Below are 16,240 nucleotides of genomic sequence, written 5' to 3'. Positions count from 1 at the left end.
GACTCTAAAATCACGCTTTCACCACGGCACGTAGGGTGTCTGAGTTACGGGCCCTTTCAGTAGATAAGGAACTCTGTCTCTTTCATAATGATAAAGTTGTGCTTAGACCAGAACCATCCTTTATTCCTAAAGTTAACTCCATCTTTCATAGGTCTCAGGAGTTAGTGCTCCCGAATTTTTGCCCCAATCCCAAGTCTTCTAGAGAAAGGGAGTTGCACTGTCTAGATGTTTAGAGAGCACTTAGTTTTTATATTGACCATACAAAAGACTGGAGAAAGTCTGACTCTTTGTTTCTTTCAGTAAAGGGTCACAGGAGCGACAGGTTTCTACTTCCTCTCTTAGTAGATGGCTGCGGGAATGTATTCTGCTGGCTTACAAGGCCCAAGGCCAAATCCATCCAGATGGGATCACGGCTCACTCTTTGAGGGGTGCTGCTACATCGGCAGTGTATAGGTCTTTTCCTTCCTTGGAAGTTGTGTGTAAGGCAGCAACATGGAGGTCGGTGCATACCTTTACCAAACACTATAAGGCAGATAAGTGGGCTTCGGCAGAGGCTGCCTTTGGGAGGCGTGTACTGCAGCTTGCACTCTAAACAAGGAAGCCGGTCCCACCCAGGGATGTACAGCTTTGATACGTCCCAGTAGTCGGACCAACGCACTGACCAGGCCACTGGAGAACGGAAGATTTGTATCACTTACCATGAAGCTTCCTTCTTGGTGGACTGGCAGTGGGTTGGTCCGGCCTGCCCTTTGGTGGTTGAGAGGATTCGTGGGTTTTGGAGCTGGATTCTGGCGCTTACTCCTTCCTTTGGGATAAGTTACGGTACTGTGGTTTGTAACGCTGTAGTTCAGTTATCCATTCTGTATGGTACATATGAGCATAATAAAGTTGTTCTCCTCATGTACTCGATAGTAATGTTTAATGGGGAGGATTTGGAAGTTATTTCCTATAGTGGGAGATGCGGCTTGGAAACGACTGGAGAGGTCATTCCCCCCCCCTCTGGATCAATTGGAAGACCCGACCCTGTGATGAGGAGGAGGAGCCTATAACCAGTAGTCAGACCGACCCACTGCCAGTCCACCGAGAAGGAAGCTTCACGGTAAGTGATACAAATCTTCTGTTTCCATCTGTCTGCTTTATATGTTTTGGTTATTTTCCCATTTTTTGTGGGGAAAAATATTAGAAAATTTGTCAAATCTTAGAGTTCAGGAAAATTCTCACAAGGGGTTTGGAGTCCAGAAGCAAGTACTTTGGGGGTGGGGTTTTAAGAAAGAGCACAATAAAATTTAGAGGTTCCAGAGCTCCTGCTCAGAATGAGGCCTGCCTACATCTAGTAATTATTGCCATTATTATTTACATTTAAAATTTTACATTTAAATATTCAGTGCTCCCTCAAGTTTCCCATTGGAAAAATGTGGGAGGAAGTCTTAAAGTAGATAAAATGAGGGGGGAACAGACACCCTATGAGGTAGGTGGGGCTGAGTGAAGCTCTCCCAGAAGCTGCCCTTTCAAGGACAGCTCTGCGATAGCTATGACTGACCCAAGGCCATTCCAGCAGCTGTAAGTGGAAGAGAGGGGAATCAAACCTGGTTCTCCCAGATAAGAGTCCATGCACTTAACCACTACACCAAAGTGACTCTCAAGGAAGGTGTTACGCTCTACTGGTCAGAACCTGCTGGTGATCCCCGACCCTAAAGAGGTCCAGCTGTCCTCCATGAGGGCCAGGACCTTTTCAGTCTTGGTGGAATGTTCTGCTGGAAGACCCAAGGGCACTGTGAGATCTTTTACAGTTTTGCAGGGCCTGTAAAGCAGAGATGTTCTGCCAAGCCTTTGCCACAAGGGCAGTGATGGTCACTGTGCTGGCACTTTTCTCCTCCGCCCTGTTGGGGGTCCCCCTACCACTGATGTAATGTCTGGAAAGCTGAAAAATAGCATTTTAATGAGACACCATCCGAGTCTGTAATTTGTTTTTAATATCTCATTGATCCAAATCCATGTATTTTTATCTCTTGGTTGTACATCGCCCAGAGCCCATGCTAGCTGCGATGGGGCAATTAATTAAGTTGAAATAATAATAATCATTTTTTTTCCTTTTCGTAATTGTTTCTGATATTTTGTCCTTTGATTTTGATTTTGTCCTTTGATTTTGAGTGGTTCTTTTCTGTGCTGTAATAGCATTGTATCTTTTTTATTTTTTTGTGGGTGAAACAGACTAGTATATCTTATGGCAGGTGTGCTTTGAATTGATTTTAAATATTGGTTTGATTCCTGGGAAATTACCATGTACCGTCAGATAGTCTTATATTGGTTTTTGAAATCCTTTCTCTTAAGTTGAGTTGTGGAGAGTTTCTGAAATTCCACAAAGGTACTTCTAAGTTTTGTTCAGAACTTAAATTCTTTGGTTTGCGTCTACCTAACAGTTTGTTTGTTCTTGTTGTAGTGCCTCAGTTTTATCTTGTTTACCTTCAGATTCTTTTTGCTTTTATCTTAATTTCTTGAATGTCTTGTTTGTTTTCCTGGATTTTTTTTTGCTTATTTCTTGCAGTCCAGATGAAATCTCAGCCCTTATCTTTTGTGTGTCTTCTTTGATACCTTGTTCCAGTTGAATAATTGGATTGTGAGCTGCCTCTTTATTTCCCCCACCTCCACCTCAGCACTTCTCTCTTGTGTTCTTTTTCACATTGTCAGACGACAAGGTCAGGGAAAACTTGGAGAAATAACCAAATATGTTTTTTTCTCCACTTCAGAATTTTTTCAGACAGTGTAAGTGTTTAGGAACTCTGGAAAAAATTTTTTTTTGCTTTTTTGGAATGAGTGAAATGCTTTCTTAAAACAAGGTTTAAGTAAGTTAGAATATGTAGCATGAAGATTTTTGTGTAAAAAAATCTTCAGTATTAGATAATAATTGCTGTGTATTCTGTAAACATATGCAGTAAAAGGTTTGTTATGCTGCACTTTATTATCCAGAATGCTCAGTTAACATGCATTGCCTAGAAGCCAAGGTCCTCCCCCTCAGTCACTATACCACGTTGATATGCACCCATCCCCAAGAGGAATCTTCCAGTATGCCAGCTTGATATCTCTGGCTATTGCTGAGGTTTTGGCAGCCAGCACATCCAGCTGATACCATTTTCACCCCGGGACCCCCTTTCCTAATCCATAAATTATTGGAATTCACTTATAAAACTACATGAATATATTGACATGCTATAGAATTAAAAATTAATTATCTCTATTTCATAATGAGATATCTTTGCGGTATAACGCATCTTAATTAAAAACTACTTTTAGATAGAATTTTTTAGGGGTGGGGGGTAAAACACGTTTTGAGGAAATATCTGTTTAAAGGAAAAAAACCCAAAAAGATCATTGATTTTTATCCACTCTCATAGTTGGCTTCCTTTGCTTTAGCTTGTGAGAAAACCCCCTCATTATATAAGTGAACCACAATCTGAAGAGATGGAAGGGCTTGTTACTAATGTAATAAAATCTTGAAATGATAGAAGTGTCTTGATATTCAAAGAGTAACTTCAGTCCCTAGATGGCTTTTCTGCACAGGCAACAGGGCATCAGTACAGTAGCAAAAGAAAGATACTTGTTTAGAAACATACTTGTTTTCAGATTTCTGGTTGATTCCAGATTTTTGCAATGCAGATCCTATTGGATTGTTGACTAGGTGCCCTATCCTATCCATTATATTGACTTACTTTACGTAATCTTCCTTGAGTCCCAATAAGAAAGTTGGGCTTTAAATGAAGTGAATAAAAATTATAAAGTGTTGGTTTTAAGTGTATACATGTTTGTGTATGCTTACTCTTGGGAAACATTTTTTTAAAAAATAGTATTGTCAAGGTTTAGCAAATTAACTGCATTAAACTTAAAGGACAGTATATATTATTGAGCATGTCATACTTTGTGCTGATTTTCTAGGTGGAATGGATTTATCGCCAACAAAATCCATAGATGTAGATCTGAAGATAACTAATGTGTACTGCCACCCAAAGGACATTCTTGTGAAATTTCAGGGCTCTTATAACACAGACTGTGAGTTTGACTACCATATATTACAAAATGAAATACAACAGGTATCCAAAGTGAAAGACTGTGTTGGCTTTGGTGAGTTTTGCTTAGTAGAAGATCCAGATTGTCGGGAATGGTATAGAGGAAAAGTAATACAAAAGAAGAACCACATGTATGAAGTATTTCTGATAGACAATGGGAAAAAATTGGCAGTTCATGATACATATGTTGCATCTACAATTGATGAATTGTTTCAGCTTCCTCCAAAAATGGTTTGTGGAATCTTTGCAAATGTACTTCCTATTGAAGAAAAGTGGTCTCCCAAGGCTCTGAATTACTTTTCATCCTTAACAGATTTGCAACTTAATGGCTACATGCAAGCCATTATGCCACACCAAACATTGCTTCTTGATGTGCCAAAAGTTACTAGAGATGTTGTAGAACTGAAATTAGGAAAACTTGTTGATGGCGACTCATTCCATCTTATAGTAGAACTGTTAACTGAATTGCCAGAAGAGCCCTTATATAAACAAATGCCAGATGTAACTGAAAAGAAATATGCAAGATTGGACTCGGTGTTTTGTAATGCTAGGATTCAACCAGATTTTCAACCCATGTTTGGTCAGCTACAGCCACTTTTATCAGTTGGTGGAGTAGAACTAGCAAAAATATCAGTGGCAATCAGTCCAAGTAAATTTTATTGTCAGCCCATGCAACGTCTAATGGAGCTTGATGAATTGACAAGCAGTATGTCTTCATATTATGAAACTATTAATAGAGAAAAGATTCCATCCTGTGACAGTCTGGGAGTCCTCTGTGCAGCCAAACGAAAAGATGGTCAGTGGTACAGAGGAGTAATACAACAGCTCCTTTCTGATAACAGCGTGAAGGTTTGGTTTGTGGATATTGGCAGTTGTGAAGCTATGCCTTCCACTTGTGTTCTGAAGCTTCAGTCAAAATTCATATTGATACCTACATTTTCATTTCCTTGTGCTCTATCATGTCTTAGTGACCAGAATGATTCTGTCAGAAACAGTCAGCTAAAAGAATTTAAGGAGGCACTTTTAAGGCAAAGTATGGTTTATGTCTATATTGACTTATTCAGTGCTGATGAACATTTGTATTATGTTACACTGCATAAGCATGAAGCACTTACAGGTGGTGAATATCTGCCGCAGAGAAATGATGGACTTCCAAAATATGATTCTTCCTTCAAGACAAAAATTGCTGACAGGGATGGGGACATGAGAATTTCTGGTGCCAGCCCTGTTTTGTCTGAACCTGTTCACAGGAATATGTTACAATTTGGAAATTGTTCAAATACAAAGGGCTGCTCCTTAAATGCTGTTTTAGCAACACCTTACAAGACAGCAGAAATGAAAATAGGTTCTATCTGTGTTGCTTTTGTAGAGTATGTACTGAATCCTTCAAATTTTTGGGTTCAAACTAACTATAATGTAGATGAATTTGAAACCTTGATGTGTAAAATTTCAGATGCATATGATACGGGTGAAATTGGTGATAAGATTCTAGAAAATCCAGAACCTGGAATGCTGTGCTGTGCACGCTACAGTAAGGACATGCATTTCTATAGGGCTGTCATTGAGGAAGTGGATTGCAATGGTATTACTGTTTATTTTTTGGATTTTGGAAATACTGAAACAGTGCCAACTTTTGATGTGAGAACTCTTCTTCCAGAGTTCCAGAAGCTACCAGCATTAGCCATATGTTGTTCACTTGCTAGTGCGTTTCCTGTTGAAGATATATGGATTAGAAAGGAAACAGACTTCTTTAAAAACTTGGTGTTTGGCAAACCAATCACACTTCATGTTGTTGGAAAGCAAAACAATAAGTACAGTGTCAATATGCAGTGTATGAATGGCTCAGAGCAAGCTGATGTTCTCATCTCTATGGTTCAGGCTGGATTTGCTGAATGTTGGCAAGTAAAGCCAGATCCATTGCTGAACATTATAAAAGATTCTAAGGAACAAGACTCAAAACTCAGAAGTAAAAGCATGCAGCGTAAAAACCTTACGCAGAATAATGTGGTAGTACGTGGAAATGTTAATCAATTGCTAAATACTTATCCTTTGACAAAAAAGGCTACTGCTGATTTCCCACGATGGGAGAAAATACTTTCAGAGAAATATGGGAAAATGTCTAGGGAAAATAATACTATGTGCCCTTATAAAACGCATCAGTTTAAACCAGGAACTGTCCTCAGTGTTATATGTTGTCATAGTACTTCACCAGGTGACTTTTCATGCCAGCTGCAGGCTAAATTACTAGAGCTAAGTAACTTAATGGATCAAATTCAGATTTATTATAAGACTTATACCATACCATATCAAAGTGGACAGCTTGCCTGTGTTGTAAAAGATTCTGTGGATGGAAAGTGGTACAGAGCTATCATTCTGAAATACATATCCAAAATCAGAATTGAAGTTGTACTAGTAGACTATGGGAAACAAATAAGTGTTTTTCTGGAAGACATTCAGGCTATTCACCCAGATTTTCTGACCTTGGAATGTCAAGCATTCAGATGTTGTCTTAGTAGTGTAACTCAGTTGTTAAAGTTTGATCCAGATAATTGGACTGCAAAGGCATATGATGATTTTAAATCCTTCATTTCTTCTTCCAATGGACTGTTGACTTGCACCGTTTTAGCCCTTATTATTAAGAGCCCTGGCTGCTTATATAATGTGGTTGATTTGTGGACTCCATCTGTCAGAGCACAGCAGTTTCTCTTAGACTGTGGCCATGACCAATTCTGTTCTCTCAAATACCCAAGATCACTTGCACGGCCATTTTCTTTATATAGCTTTTACTATTCATCCTTTGATACAGACATTGGAAATATAGAGGGCGTATGTGTAACCCATATAAACAGCCCTACAAAATTCTTTTGCCAGCTAAATAGAAATGCAGGTGATATTGATAATCTGTTTCAAAAAATCTCAGAGATCAGTCACATGGCAAGCTGTGTTGGCCAAATAAACACCTGCAGATTATATTTAGCCAAATATTTTGAAGATGGCCTCTTTTACAGGGCCTTGGCATCTCCTATAGGATCATCAGATTATGTGGCTGTGTATTTTGTGGACTTTGGGAATAAACAAGTGGTGGCAAAAGATGAACTGATTAATATTCCAGATCATGCCTCAGAAACATTATTCACCCCTATGCAAGCTATCAAGTGTTGCCTGTCAGAACTCAAAGATACTGAAATTCCAGTTGAAATAAATAAATGGTTTGAGAAAAATTACTTGGGTAAAGAACTAAAGGCAGTAATAATAGCTAAAGACTCTGATGGCCAGCTTGCTGTGGAGTTGTATGATAACCAACTACAAATAAGTAAGCAGATTAAAGAATTATTATTAGAGAGTACAACAGAGAGTAATGAGGATCCAAAATATATAAAAAGTGTCATAGAAAAGCCTCTTGAGGTCCAAAATGTGAAACCTAAAGAAAAGATAACTGCAGTTAACAGAGAAATCAAGAATAAAATAAATTCTTGTCATCAGAATGATGGTGATGTACATGTTGAATATGGAAAAGAAACTGTGATTGATCTGCAAAAACGGCGCATTAGGTCTGTACAAGTAGACTGTGAAAATACAGAATTGGTCTTGCAAAACACTATGGGAGAGAAAAATAAAAGTACAAGTGGAGAACAAGTGGAGATGCCTGACCCATCAGAATTCAAGGAGATGTCTACAGATAATATAACTGAATCACATATCCATCAACTAAGCCCTTCAGAACAAGAAAGGAATACTTCTGCCAAGCAAAAGTACAGAGATCTTGTACAATGTAACATTCAGCTGAATTCTGAAGTCATGGTTTATGTTTCCTTTGTAACTAGTCCATCAGATTTCTATATTCATCTTAAAATAGATGAGGATAAAATTTTGCAGCTTGCTGAAGAACTGAATAGTTGCATACTGGATTTAGAGCAACAAACTGACATTGAGGAAGATGACATAGTCTTAGCAGAGTATGAAGTTGATCATTGCATATACAGAGCTGTTATTACGGGAGTTAAATCAGAAGCATTCTATGAAGCCGAATTCATTGACTATGGTAACTCATCAATTTTGAATGCATCCAAAATCTATAAGATAGGGAAACAATTCTTAAATTTACCAAGACTGAGCATACCCTGTTTCATTAGTCATGCAAAATGTATGTTGCCTGGTAAAAACTGGAGTAGTGATATTACTGCTTATTTTGTCAGTAAAGTAAATAACCAACAAGTAATTTGCAAGTTTCTACAACAACATGAAGAACAATGGGAGGTTGATCTGTTCTGTCACGGAATATCTGTTATTCAAGATTTAAAGCAGTTGGAAGTTAGTCTAGGTTTACAGAACATGCCCATGTTAGATACAGAAGAAATCACAGCATTGCTGTCAGTGGCAAATGCAGGTACTGATGGTAATGACCAAAGTTATCAAATAGTATATAAAGAATATGAGTCTAGACATACTATGGAATGTTTTCCTAAAATTACCTATCAAAAAATAAACTCTGGACAGCTAGAAAATGCTGAAATAGGTCATATTTCCAGAAATGGGTACTTCTACATAAAATTAAAGAAGGATATGCAAACATTGCTTAATTTGAATATGGTGGCTACTCAGGAAGTAGATCAAATGCCAGTTGCAGTGGAACATATTCAAGAAGGATTAGAATGTCTGACAAAATCAAAAATAACTTTCAAATGGTATCGATCTGAAGTTATAAAAAAGTTTATGAATGAGAGCATGCTGGTTTTTTTCATGGATTTGGGAATATATGAAATTGTATCAATCAGTGACACAAGGAGGCTGAGTAGCAAACTGAGGAGTATTCCCAGGAGTGCAGTACCTTGTAAATGGGTTTGGATTGAAAATGTAGATTGCCTGGCTTTTGAGAGAGTTCTGAAGATGTTAAAAGGTCAGGAAATAAAGATTTTATTTGTGAGATACCTAGAATCTCTTTTAATTTGGCAAGTAGACATTTTAGTGAATGGGATTCTATTGCTGGAATGTTGGCCTCAGATACCTAATCAAGTAATGTTAGAGGAATGTAACTTATTGGGAGGTTTAAATAATGTGAAAACAACAGTACCCAAGTATTCATTTAGGTGGAGTTCAATTTCATGGGCAGAGTTTCAGAATAATAGGCATTATCCTGGTTTTGTCACATCAGTCAGTGATCCTTCAAGCTTTTGCATTCAGTTAGAAGACTCATTTAAAACTATGGAAGTATTGTTTAAGCTACTCTCTGATCTGCCAGAAAACTTGCCGACTATGCCAAAAGATCTTGTTTGTATTGGTACAAGCTGCTTGATAAAGACTGAGCCTAATAAAAAATGGAATAGAGTTGAAGTTTCTGAAATCTCAGATCAGTTCATGCTTACATTTGTAGATGATGGAATATTGGCTCCCATCCCCATCTCAGAGTTCCACAGGCTAAAAGTTATCCCAGAAAAGCTTGTGAATTTACCTCGACTAACTTACCCTTGCTGTTTATTTGGAGTGTCACCTGTTTTTGGGGAACAGTGGAACGATGAGGCTAAATGTAAAATTCAGCAGTTTCTTAGTAGACAAGGTCTTCTATTCCAATTCAGACGCTACTGTGGGATGAAGATGGAGGTAGATGCGTTATATGAGGGGATCAGTGCAGCAGATGTATTGGTTGCTTCTGGATGTGCTGTGTATTCTTTCATGTCAATTAACTGGGTAGAATTTAATGTGTTGAATTCACAAATTTTGCTTGATCCATTGCAATTGGGTAGTCAGCAAAGCTCTAATGTAAGGAGAACCTTACAGCCAAGAAAGGAAGAGGACAAAAAAAAATCAGATTTGGTGTTCAAGTATACTTCTAACAAATACCAAGGAGGGAGCAGCTCTAAAAAATTGTCTAAGAGACAGCAGAAGAAGAAGTTAGCTTTACTCAGCAAAAGAAGAAAACATGAGGATCTTCTGAAGTATAGCTGGTCCTTCATTGGCCAATGTTGTCACACAGAGAGACTGAAGAAAACTTATCACACAGGTGAATCAGCAAAAACGACACATGAGATGCCCGACCCTTCTGGATTGAGTACCATTCTAGATGTGATGAAAATTTCTGATGAGAACCCTTCAAGTAAACACTGTACTAGAAAGGTCAGTTTCAAATGTAAAAATAATTTTGCCCTTTGTATGTAATAAGTGAGAATTATATAAGGCCAAATCTGATTTAAGAGTGGGATCCAAACACTCACTGCTTGGTCTACATGTCTAAGGGGCTTTGGACTTTTGTTTGCTGAATGATATTTTTAAATACATGTTGCAGATAGCTTTTGAAACTAAGAACATGTTTTAGAAACAGTTGAAAATACCAAGGATGTTATGTGATGTTTACTGGTGAAAAACCAACACATAAAAAATCAACAACAAAGCAAGGTTCAGATCCTGACCTAAAAGTTGTATCAGTTGGAAGAGTGTTTATACATATTTGCTTTAATGGCTTAATATTCAGGAGCCTCAGGGCTTTGTGAAAAGTTGTTGCCATTAAAAGTGCAGTTAAGATAAGCAAATGCAGATTTCATGTGGTTTCTGAGGTGATTTCAGATATCTGGGTGGCAGCATAAGGACTACAGTAGGGTATGGAATAACTTTTAACAGGCTTTGATGCATTGTGGCTGCAGCTGTATTCAGTAGGTAGAAGGACAGGGGTGGGGAGAGCAAAGCAAGGTCACAGTACTTGAGGTTGTTCCAGTGTTCTTGAGTTTTGGCATGGCATGGGTGCAGCAGTTGCTCTGTGGTAGAGCATAGGCTTTATATCCAGAAGGTCTCAGGTTTCATACCTGGTCTCTCCAGTTAAAAGTATAAACTAGTAGGTGATGTTGTAGATGTTTTCACAATGTCACTGTGAAAACATGTACCTTCCTTTTTTCAGGATCAGTAGGGGACTGTAGTGGGAGCTGTTGTTCATTCTCTGTTCCATCAGCCTTGGGGTGGAGATTGTGTGCCAGCTCTTGAGATGGGCAGCCTTGCCATCAGGATTACTTAAAGGGAACTTCTCATTGGAGTTATGCAGGAGCAAATCTACTTACCTATATATTTGCTCTTGTTGGAAAAGTTCATGCATCAGCTCTGTAGAGACTGACTTGTTTCTGTGAGCTGCCTAGATTGTGGGTCACACCAGTGCCACAGGAAACCTTAAAGGACCATAATGTCTTATTGAAGTCCCCACTCTACTGTTAGGTTGAAAAGGGTTGGAATTAGGCAGTCTTAATACAGGCCTTTCAGGTTCAGCCAGATGATAGTTTGTCTCTCAGTCTCTGCTGGGATCTTCAGTAACTTGCCCAGTTTTGTGCCCACAGATCCACAGTTGTTTGCTATAGCTAAAATGAAAATAACAACAGAGAGGCAACCTCTGACAGGCAGACATGACTTGTAGGCAGTATACCACGCACCCAGAGACTTACACAGGGAATGCAGCTATGAACTGGATACTGATGCTGTAGTAGAAGCATAACTCAGCTTTTAATCTTTTAGCCTCTGTTATCCTTCCACCTGCAATTTCACCATTTGGTGACTTGTCAATGTGTGTAAGGTTTTATTTCTGTATGAGGGTTCTATTAGATATTTCCCCCTTCTTTTCTTTGTCATCTATTTTGGGTTATGCACCATGCAATTGCTACCAGCAACCCATCTTCTTTTGTGTTTGGGTTGCAACTCTGTTGGAATTGAGCTGTGGGGAGGTTGGCTTCTCCCCCACTCACATTGAATGGATTTGAGGGACTCAAATGTGGTGCAGGTGCTCCCCCTTCTAGACTGTGGAGGAGAGAGCTGAGTGGGCAGCAGATGTCGAACTGCCAGGATATTCTTTTTCTCTCGTTGGGAGAAGGATGCCTTCCCTCATGAAGCTCTCCTGCCTCACTTTCGTTGATCCCCAGGGGTTTCGGGTGCTGGGTCCTGAGTCTGGAGCGCCCTCTACCAAACTGAGAAGGTCCTCCCCTTGCCTAGCCTCCAGATCCCCTAAAGGGAGAGCTGTTTTTCTGCCCCCCTCCCACCTTCCCCTCTGTTGATGACTAGGAGCTTGAATATGGAATTAATAACCCAGGACAGGACAGGCAATTTGAACTGGGACAAATGGTGGTGTAGAAAAAAAATCAGGGATACATGGATGTAAATGTCCTCAAATTGAACTCTGAAAAGAGCCAGCTTTAGGTCCTAGTGTGGAATCACCCACTGTGTGTTTGCCTTACTTTAGTCACTCTTCAAGCTGCATCGCTGCCTGAGTCAAGCATCTGTTGTAGTGGTGTTCTGGTTTCAGGCTGGGGATCCTAAGCTGGTTCTGAAGCTAATTGCCTGGTTTAAGTTCCATCATCCATGTGCCAGATATGGCTCATTCCCCTGGTCAGTTAAACAGCAGGGGTCTATCCATGTGCTGTAATCTTCTGAGCTGGTGAGAGCAAGTTAGCAGTATTTTGTCAGTGCTTTAATCACTTGAGGAAGTATATATATCTGCTGAACATATAGTTCAGGAGTGGCCAGACTTGCTTAACGTAAGAGCCACATAGAATAAATGTCAGATGTTTGAGAGCTGCAAGACATGAACGTCAGATGTTTGAGAACTACAAGACAATGAATGTCAGATGTTTGAGAGCCGGTCAGAAGGCAAATAGATAAGCTGTGGCTAATAGCCACTGATAGACCTCTGCTCCATGTGCTTATCCATTCCTTCTTGAAGCTGGCTATGCTTGTAGCGCCGCAACCTGTCGTGGCAGTGAATTCCACATGTTAATCACCCTTTGGGTGAAGAAGTACTTCCTTTTATCAGTTCTAACCTGACTGCTCAGCAATTTCTTTGAATGCCCACGAGTTTTTGTATTGTGAGAAAGGGAGAAAACTTCTTTCTCTACCTTCTCTATCCCATGCATAATCTTGTAAATCCTAATCTGGTTCTGAATCCAAGCAAGTTGAATCTTTGTCCTCTGAAGCACAGGCATATCTCCATATCATGACACTAATAAGGGTCCCCAGACAAAAAATTTCTTCTTTTGTACTGAGGTGTGTGCATGTGCTGTTTTTAGCCACTTTTCTCCTATTGCTGGTATTTTGTGAATTTCCACTGGGAGGAAAGCAGCTTTTTCAGAAAGTGACTTCAGGGTAGGGGAAAATAAGGAAAGAGGTTCAGTTCTTCCCCTCCTTTACTGTACGTTAAATGTACATCTCATCCCGGTCTTTGTCCAGATTTTATGTTGAACTGTTCCAGACATGCAGGACTGATGCCATCATGTCTCATTTAGCCCCAGACTGTAGTCCATGGTTCATAATGATCTCTCAATATAATCTCTTGTCAGGCTGTAGTTCATTGTGTTCCTAGACATAACAACATGAGTTTACTTCTTATAAGACATAATTCCAGGTAAAGTTTTTTTTTTCAAAAAAGCCTGCAGAATTAATGCTGCAGTGCAACAGAGGGGAAAAAATGTTCCAGATTCTTGATACTGTTTTAAAACCAGTATATATTATGTTTTAAAAGGAGGGTACAGCTTCATTAACTTGATCAGAATTTTACAGACTATATGTTTGTTCACATACCTATTATATAAACTTTTAAGTTTAAGTAAATATATATATGCTGTCATTTGTATTTTATTCTTAATTATACTTTTATTTTCTAGGTGAAAGTTGATTAGATGGATTTCTACATTTGAGCACAAGTAGTGGATGTGGATACTGATGAACAGATAAACTTTCATGTGTGAAAAACTGAAAATACATATTCTTAAATGTAAAAATCTTTAATGGAATTTAGTTTTTTGCATTGTTGTCTTCTCTTGAATAAGCTTGAAAAGTTGGATCTCTGATCTACAATGCTGGCTATGAGCTGGCTGCACTGCGCAGCCCTAAAGCAGAGCTATGCCTTTCTAAGCTCACTGACTTCAGGGAATTTAGAAGGCTATAACTCTATTTAGGATTGCACTGATTGTGTGCTCATTCACCATCATTTTAAATATTCTTTGTCATTTTTTATGTTGATTTGATAGTAAATGAAACTACTTTTATGTTCATACAGTCATGTGCTAGTTATTGCTTGGATGTCTTCTAGTACATTGTTTACATTTCTTATTCAGTGTATACTGGCCTACATTTATTTGATGTCAGACAGATGTAATGTTCCATGCTAAAAAAAATTCCTAATTACTGTTGAAATAGAATGTTACGTTTACTGTTGAAAATAGAATATTAAGTAATCGATGAAGAGCAAAGCAGGTGATGGTTCTGACATGACTTAGGTGTGGAAATTTCCACTTCAAACCCAAAGTGGTCTCTGCCTTCTCAGATCTGCATTGTCAAAATGAGCCACGTTACCTTCCATTCCAGACTTAATTGGAAACAGATTCCTTTCATCTGACTGCTTACTTCCAGGTGAACATGTTCTTATAAACTGTGGATCTAGTACCCACATATTTGGCCAAAGTTATTTTTTAAAATCCAGCTGTTTAATATTTGGCTGCAATCCTCTGCCCAGTCTCAAATGAATGAGTCCCAGCACAATTCATGGAATGTAAGTTAAAACTAATTACACTGTTGGTGTATATAAGGAAAAAATATTGTGTAACAACAATATTCTCTGTATAAACAACATAGCACTTTAGTAGCTTAACAGTTGGCAGTAAAGGTAATTAAGATGTATCTACTGTGAATATTTTACCTGTTTTTTTCTGTTACAAGTTTGCTGTTGTCATAGCTTTGATTGTTTTTATTAGATTATACTTTTTTTGCTTTTGCCATCATATACTTGAATGTGTATGTATGTACACACAAACATGTATGTGTAATAGATATAAGATTGAGAATCCAAGGAGTCCCATGAATACACCAGGATGCTCTTCATGTTTCTGTTTAATGTCTTGTGCTGTGTTGGATGCCCACTCTGATAATCCTCCAACTTTTAGAAATGACTACTTGCTGGGGGAAGCTCTGTTGCTTCTGCTGTGGACTCTGCCTGAGATTTTTTTTAGTATATTATGTATGTTTGACTTATTGAAACACAAAGTACAGTTTGAAAGATGTGATGGCTCGTACTTAAGAAGTTGAATAACCGATGTACCTGGTTCAAGAACCTCGCAATGAGAAGAAGCCTCCATCTGGTTGTAGCAACTGTTGATTCTGACCAGCTACAGAGACTCAGAGCATATTTGCTCCTCCTTTGACAAAATGTGGATTTTTATAGGCAGTCAAGAACAAGGAAAGCACTCTCTTTAGACATCTAGTGTGAGCCAGAGCGGTGTATCCATGTCATCTCACAGCTGCAGAAGTTTTTGTGTGTTTGGGTTACTCAAAGAATTAGGTTTAATGAACAGCTTGATTAACTTGTGACACAGTTGGCAAGTAGTATAAGATTATGTACATTCATGCTTACTCTACTGGAAAAGTACTTAAATGTGTTATGTTCCCAGATGTTTAAATTATACTTCATTTAAATAAAAAGTCTTATTTCATTGATCTAGCTGTCTTACTACAATAGCAGTACTGCTGCCTTTACCCTGGAAAAGGGCGGGGGCGGGGGGAGAAGTTCTGTCATGGTCTGCATGTATGTAGGCCCCAAACTCTGGCTCCAGAAATGTTTTAGTCACAATATATATACAGCTAAACAAGATGCTGGGAAAGACAGAAGGCAAAAGAAGAAGGGGATGGCAAAAGATGAGATGGCTGGACAGCGTTACTGATATAACAAACACGAATTTGAGCAGACTTTGGAGAATGGTGGAAGACAGGATGGCCTGGCGTGACTTTGTCCATGGGGTCACAAAGAGTCAAACTTGATTGTGCAACTGAACAAAAAAACAACAAGATGTTCCCTCCAGAAAGAATGACAGGCACAGATAGTTAATTTATTTAAATTTGTTGACCTAACAAGCAGTGTTATTGTAGGAATAGGGAAGGCGGTGGTTTTCCATCCTAGAAATATGCCCTGCCCAGCGCAGCTGCGTCTTCAACAGCAGTGCCTCGATGCTGGTAACCTCTGCCCGCTTGAGGACTTCAGTGTTGGTCACAAAGTCACTCCAGTGGATGTTGAGGATGGTGCGAAGGCAGCGCTGATGAAAGCGCTCAAGGAGTCGTAGGTGATGACGGTATAAAACCCACGATTCGGAGCCATAGATGAGGGTTGTCATCACAACCGCTTTGTAAACATTGATCTTTGTGCCTTTTTTCAGATGCTTGTTGCTCCA

At 39.0% G+C, this 16,240-nt stretch overlaps 1 protein-coding gene across 1 annotated transcript in view; it reads left to right on the top strand.

Moving 5' to 3' along the window:
• Positions 1-15,512, top strand: part of TDRD15 (tudor domain containing 15) — a 52,678-nt gene extending 37,166 nt beyond the window's left edge. The window contains exons 2-3 of the mRNA XM_060233452.1: positions 3,931-10,172; positions 13,685-15,512. Coding sequence (XP_060089435.1) covers positions 3,936-10,172; positions 13,685-13,699 — 6,252 coding nt within the window. The 5' untranslated portion in view covers positions 3,931-3,935 and the 3' untranslated portion in view covers positions 13,700-15,512. The remainder of the gene's footprint in view (positions 1-3,930; positions 10,173-13,684) is intronic.
• Positions 15,513-16,240: the final 728 nt, after the last annotated feature.

Source organism: Heteronotia binoei, chromosome 1 (assembly GCF_032191835.1).
Source record: "Heteronotia binoei isolate CCM8104 ecotype False Entrance Well chromosome 1, APGP_CSIRO_Hbin_v1, whole genome shotgun sequence".
NCBI classification, from domain to species: Eukaryota; Metazoa; Chordata; class Lepidosauria; order Squamata; family Gekkonidae; genus Heteronotia; species Heteronotia binoei.
Note: the sequence above shows the minus strand (reverse complement) of the source record. Positions and strands in the feature narration are given on the sequence as shown.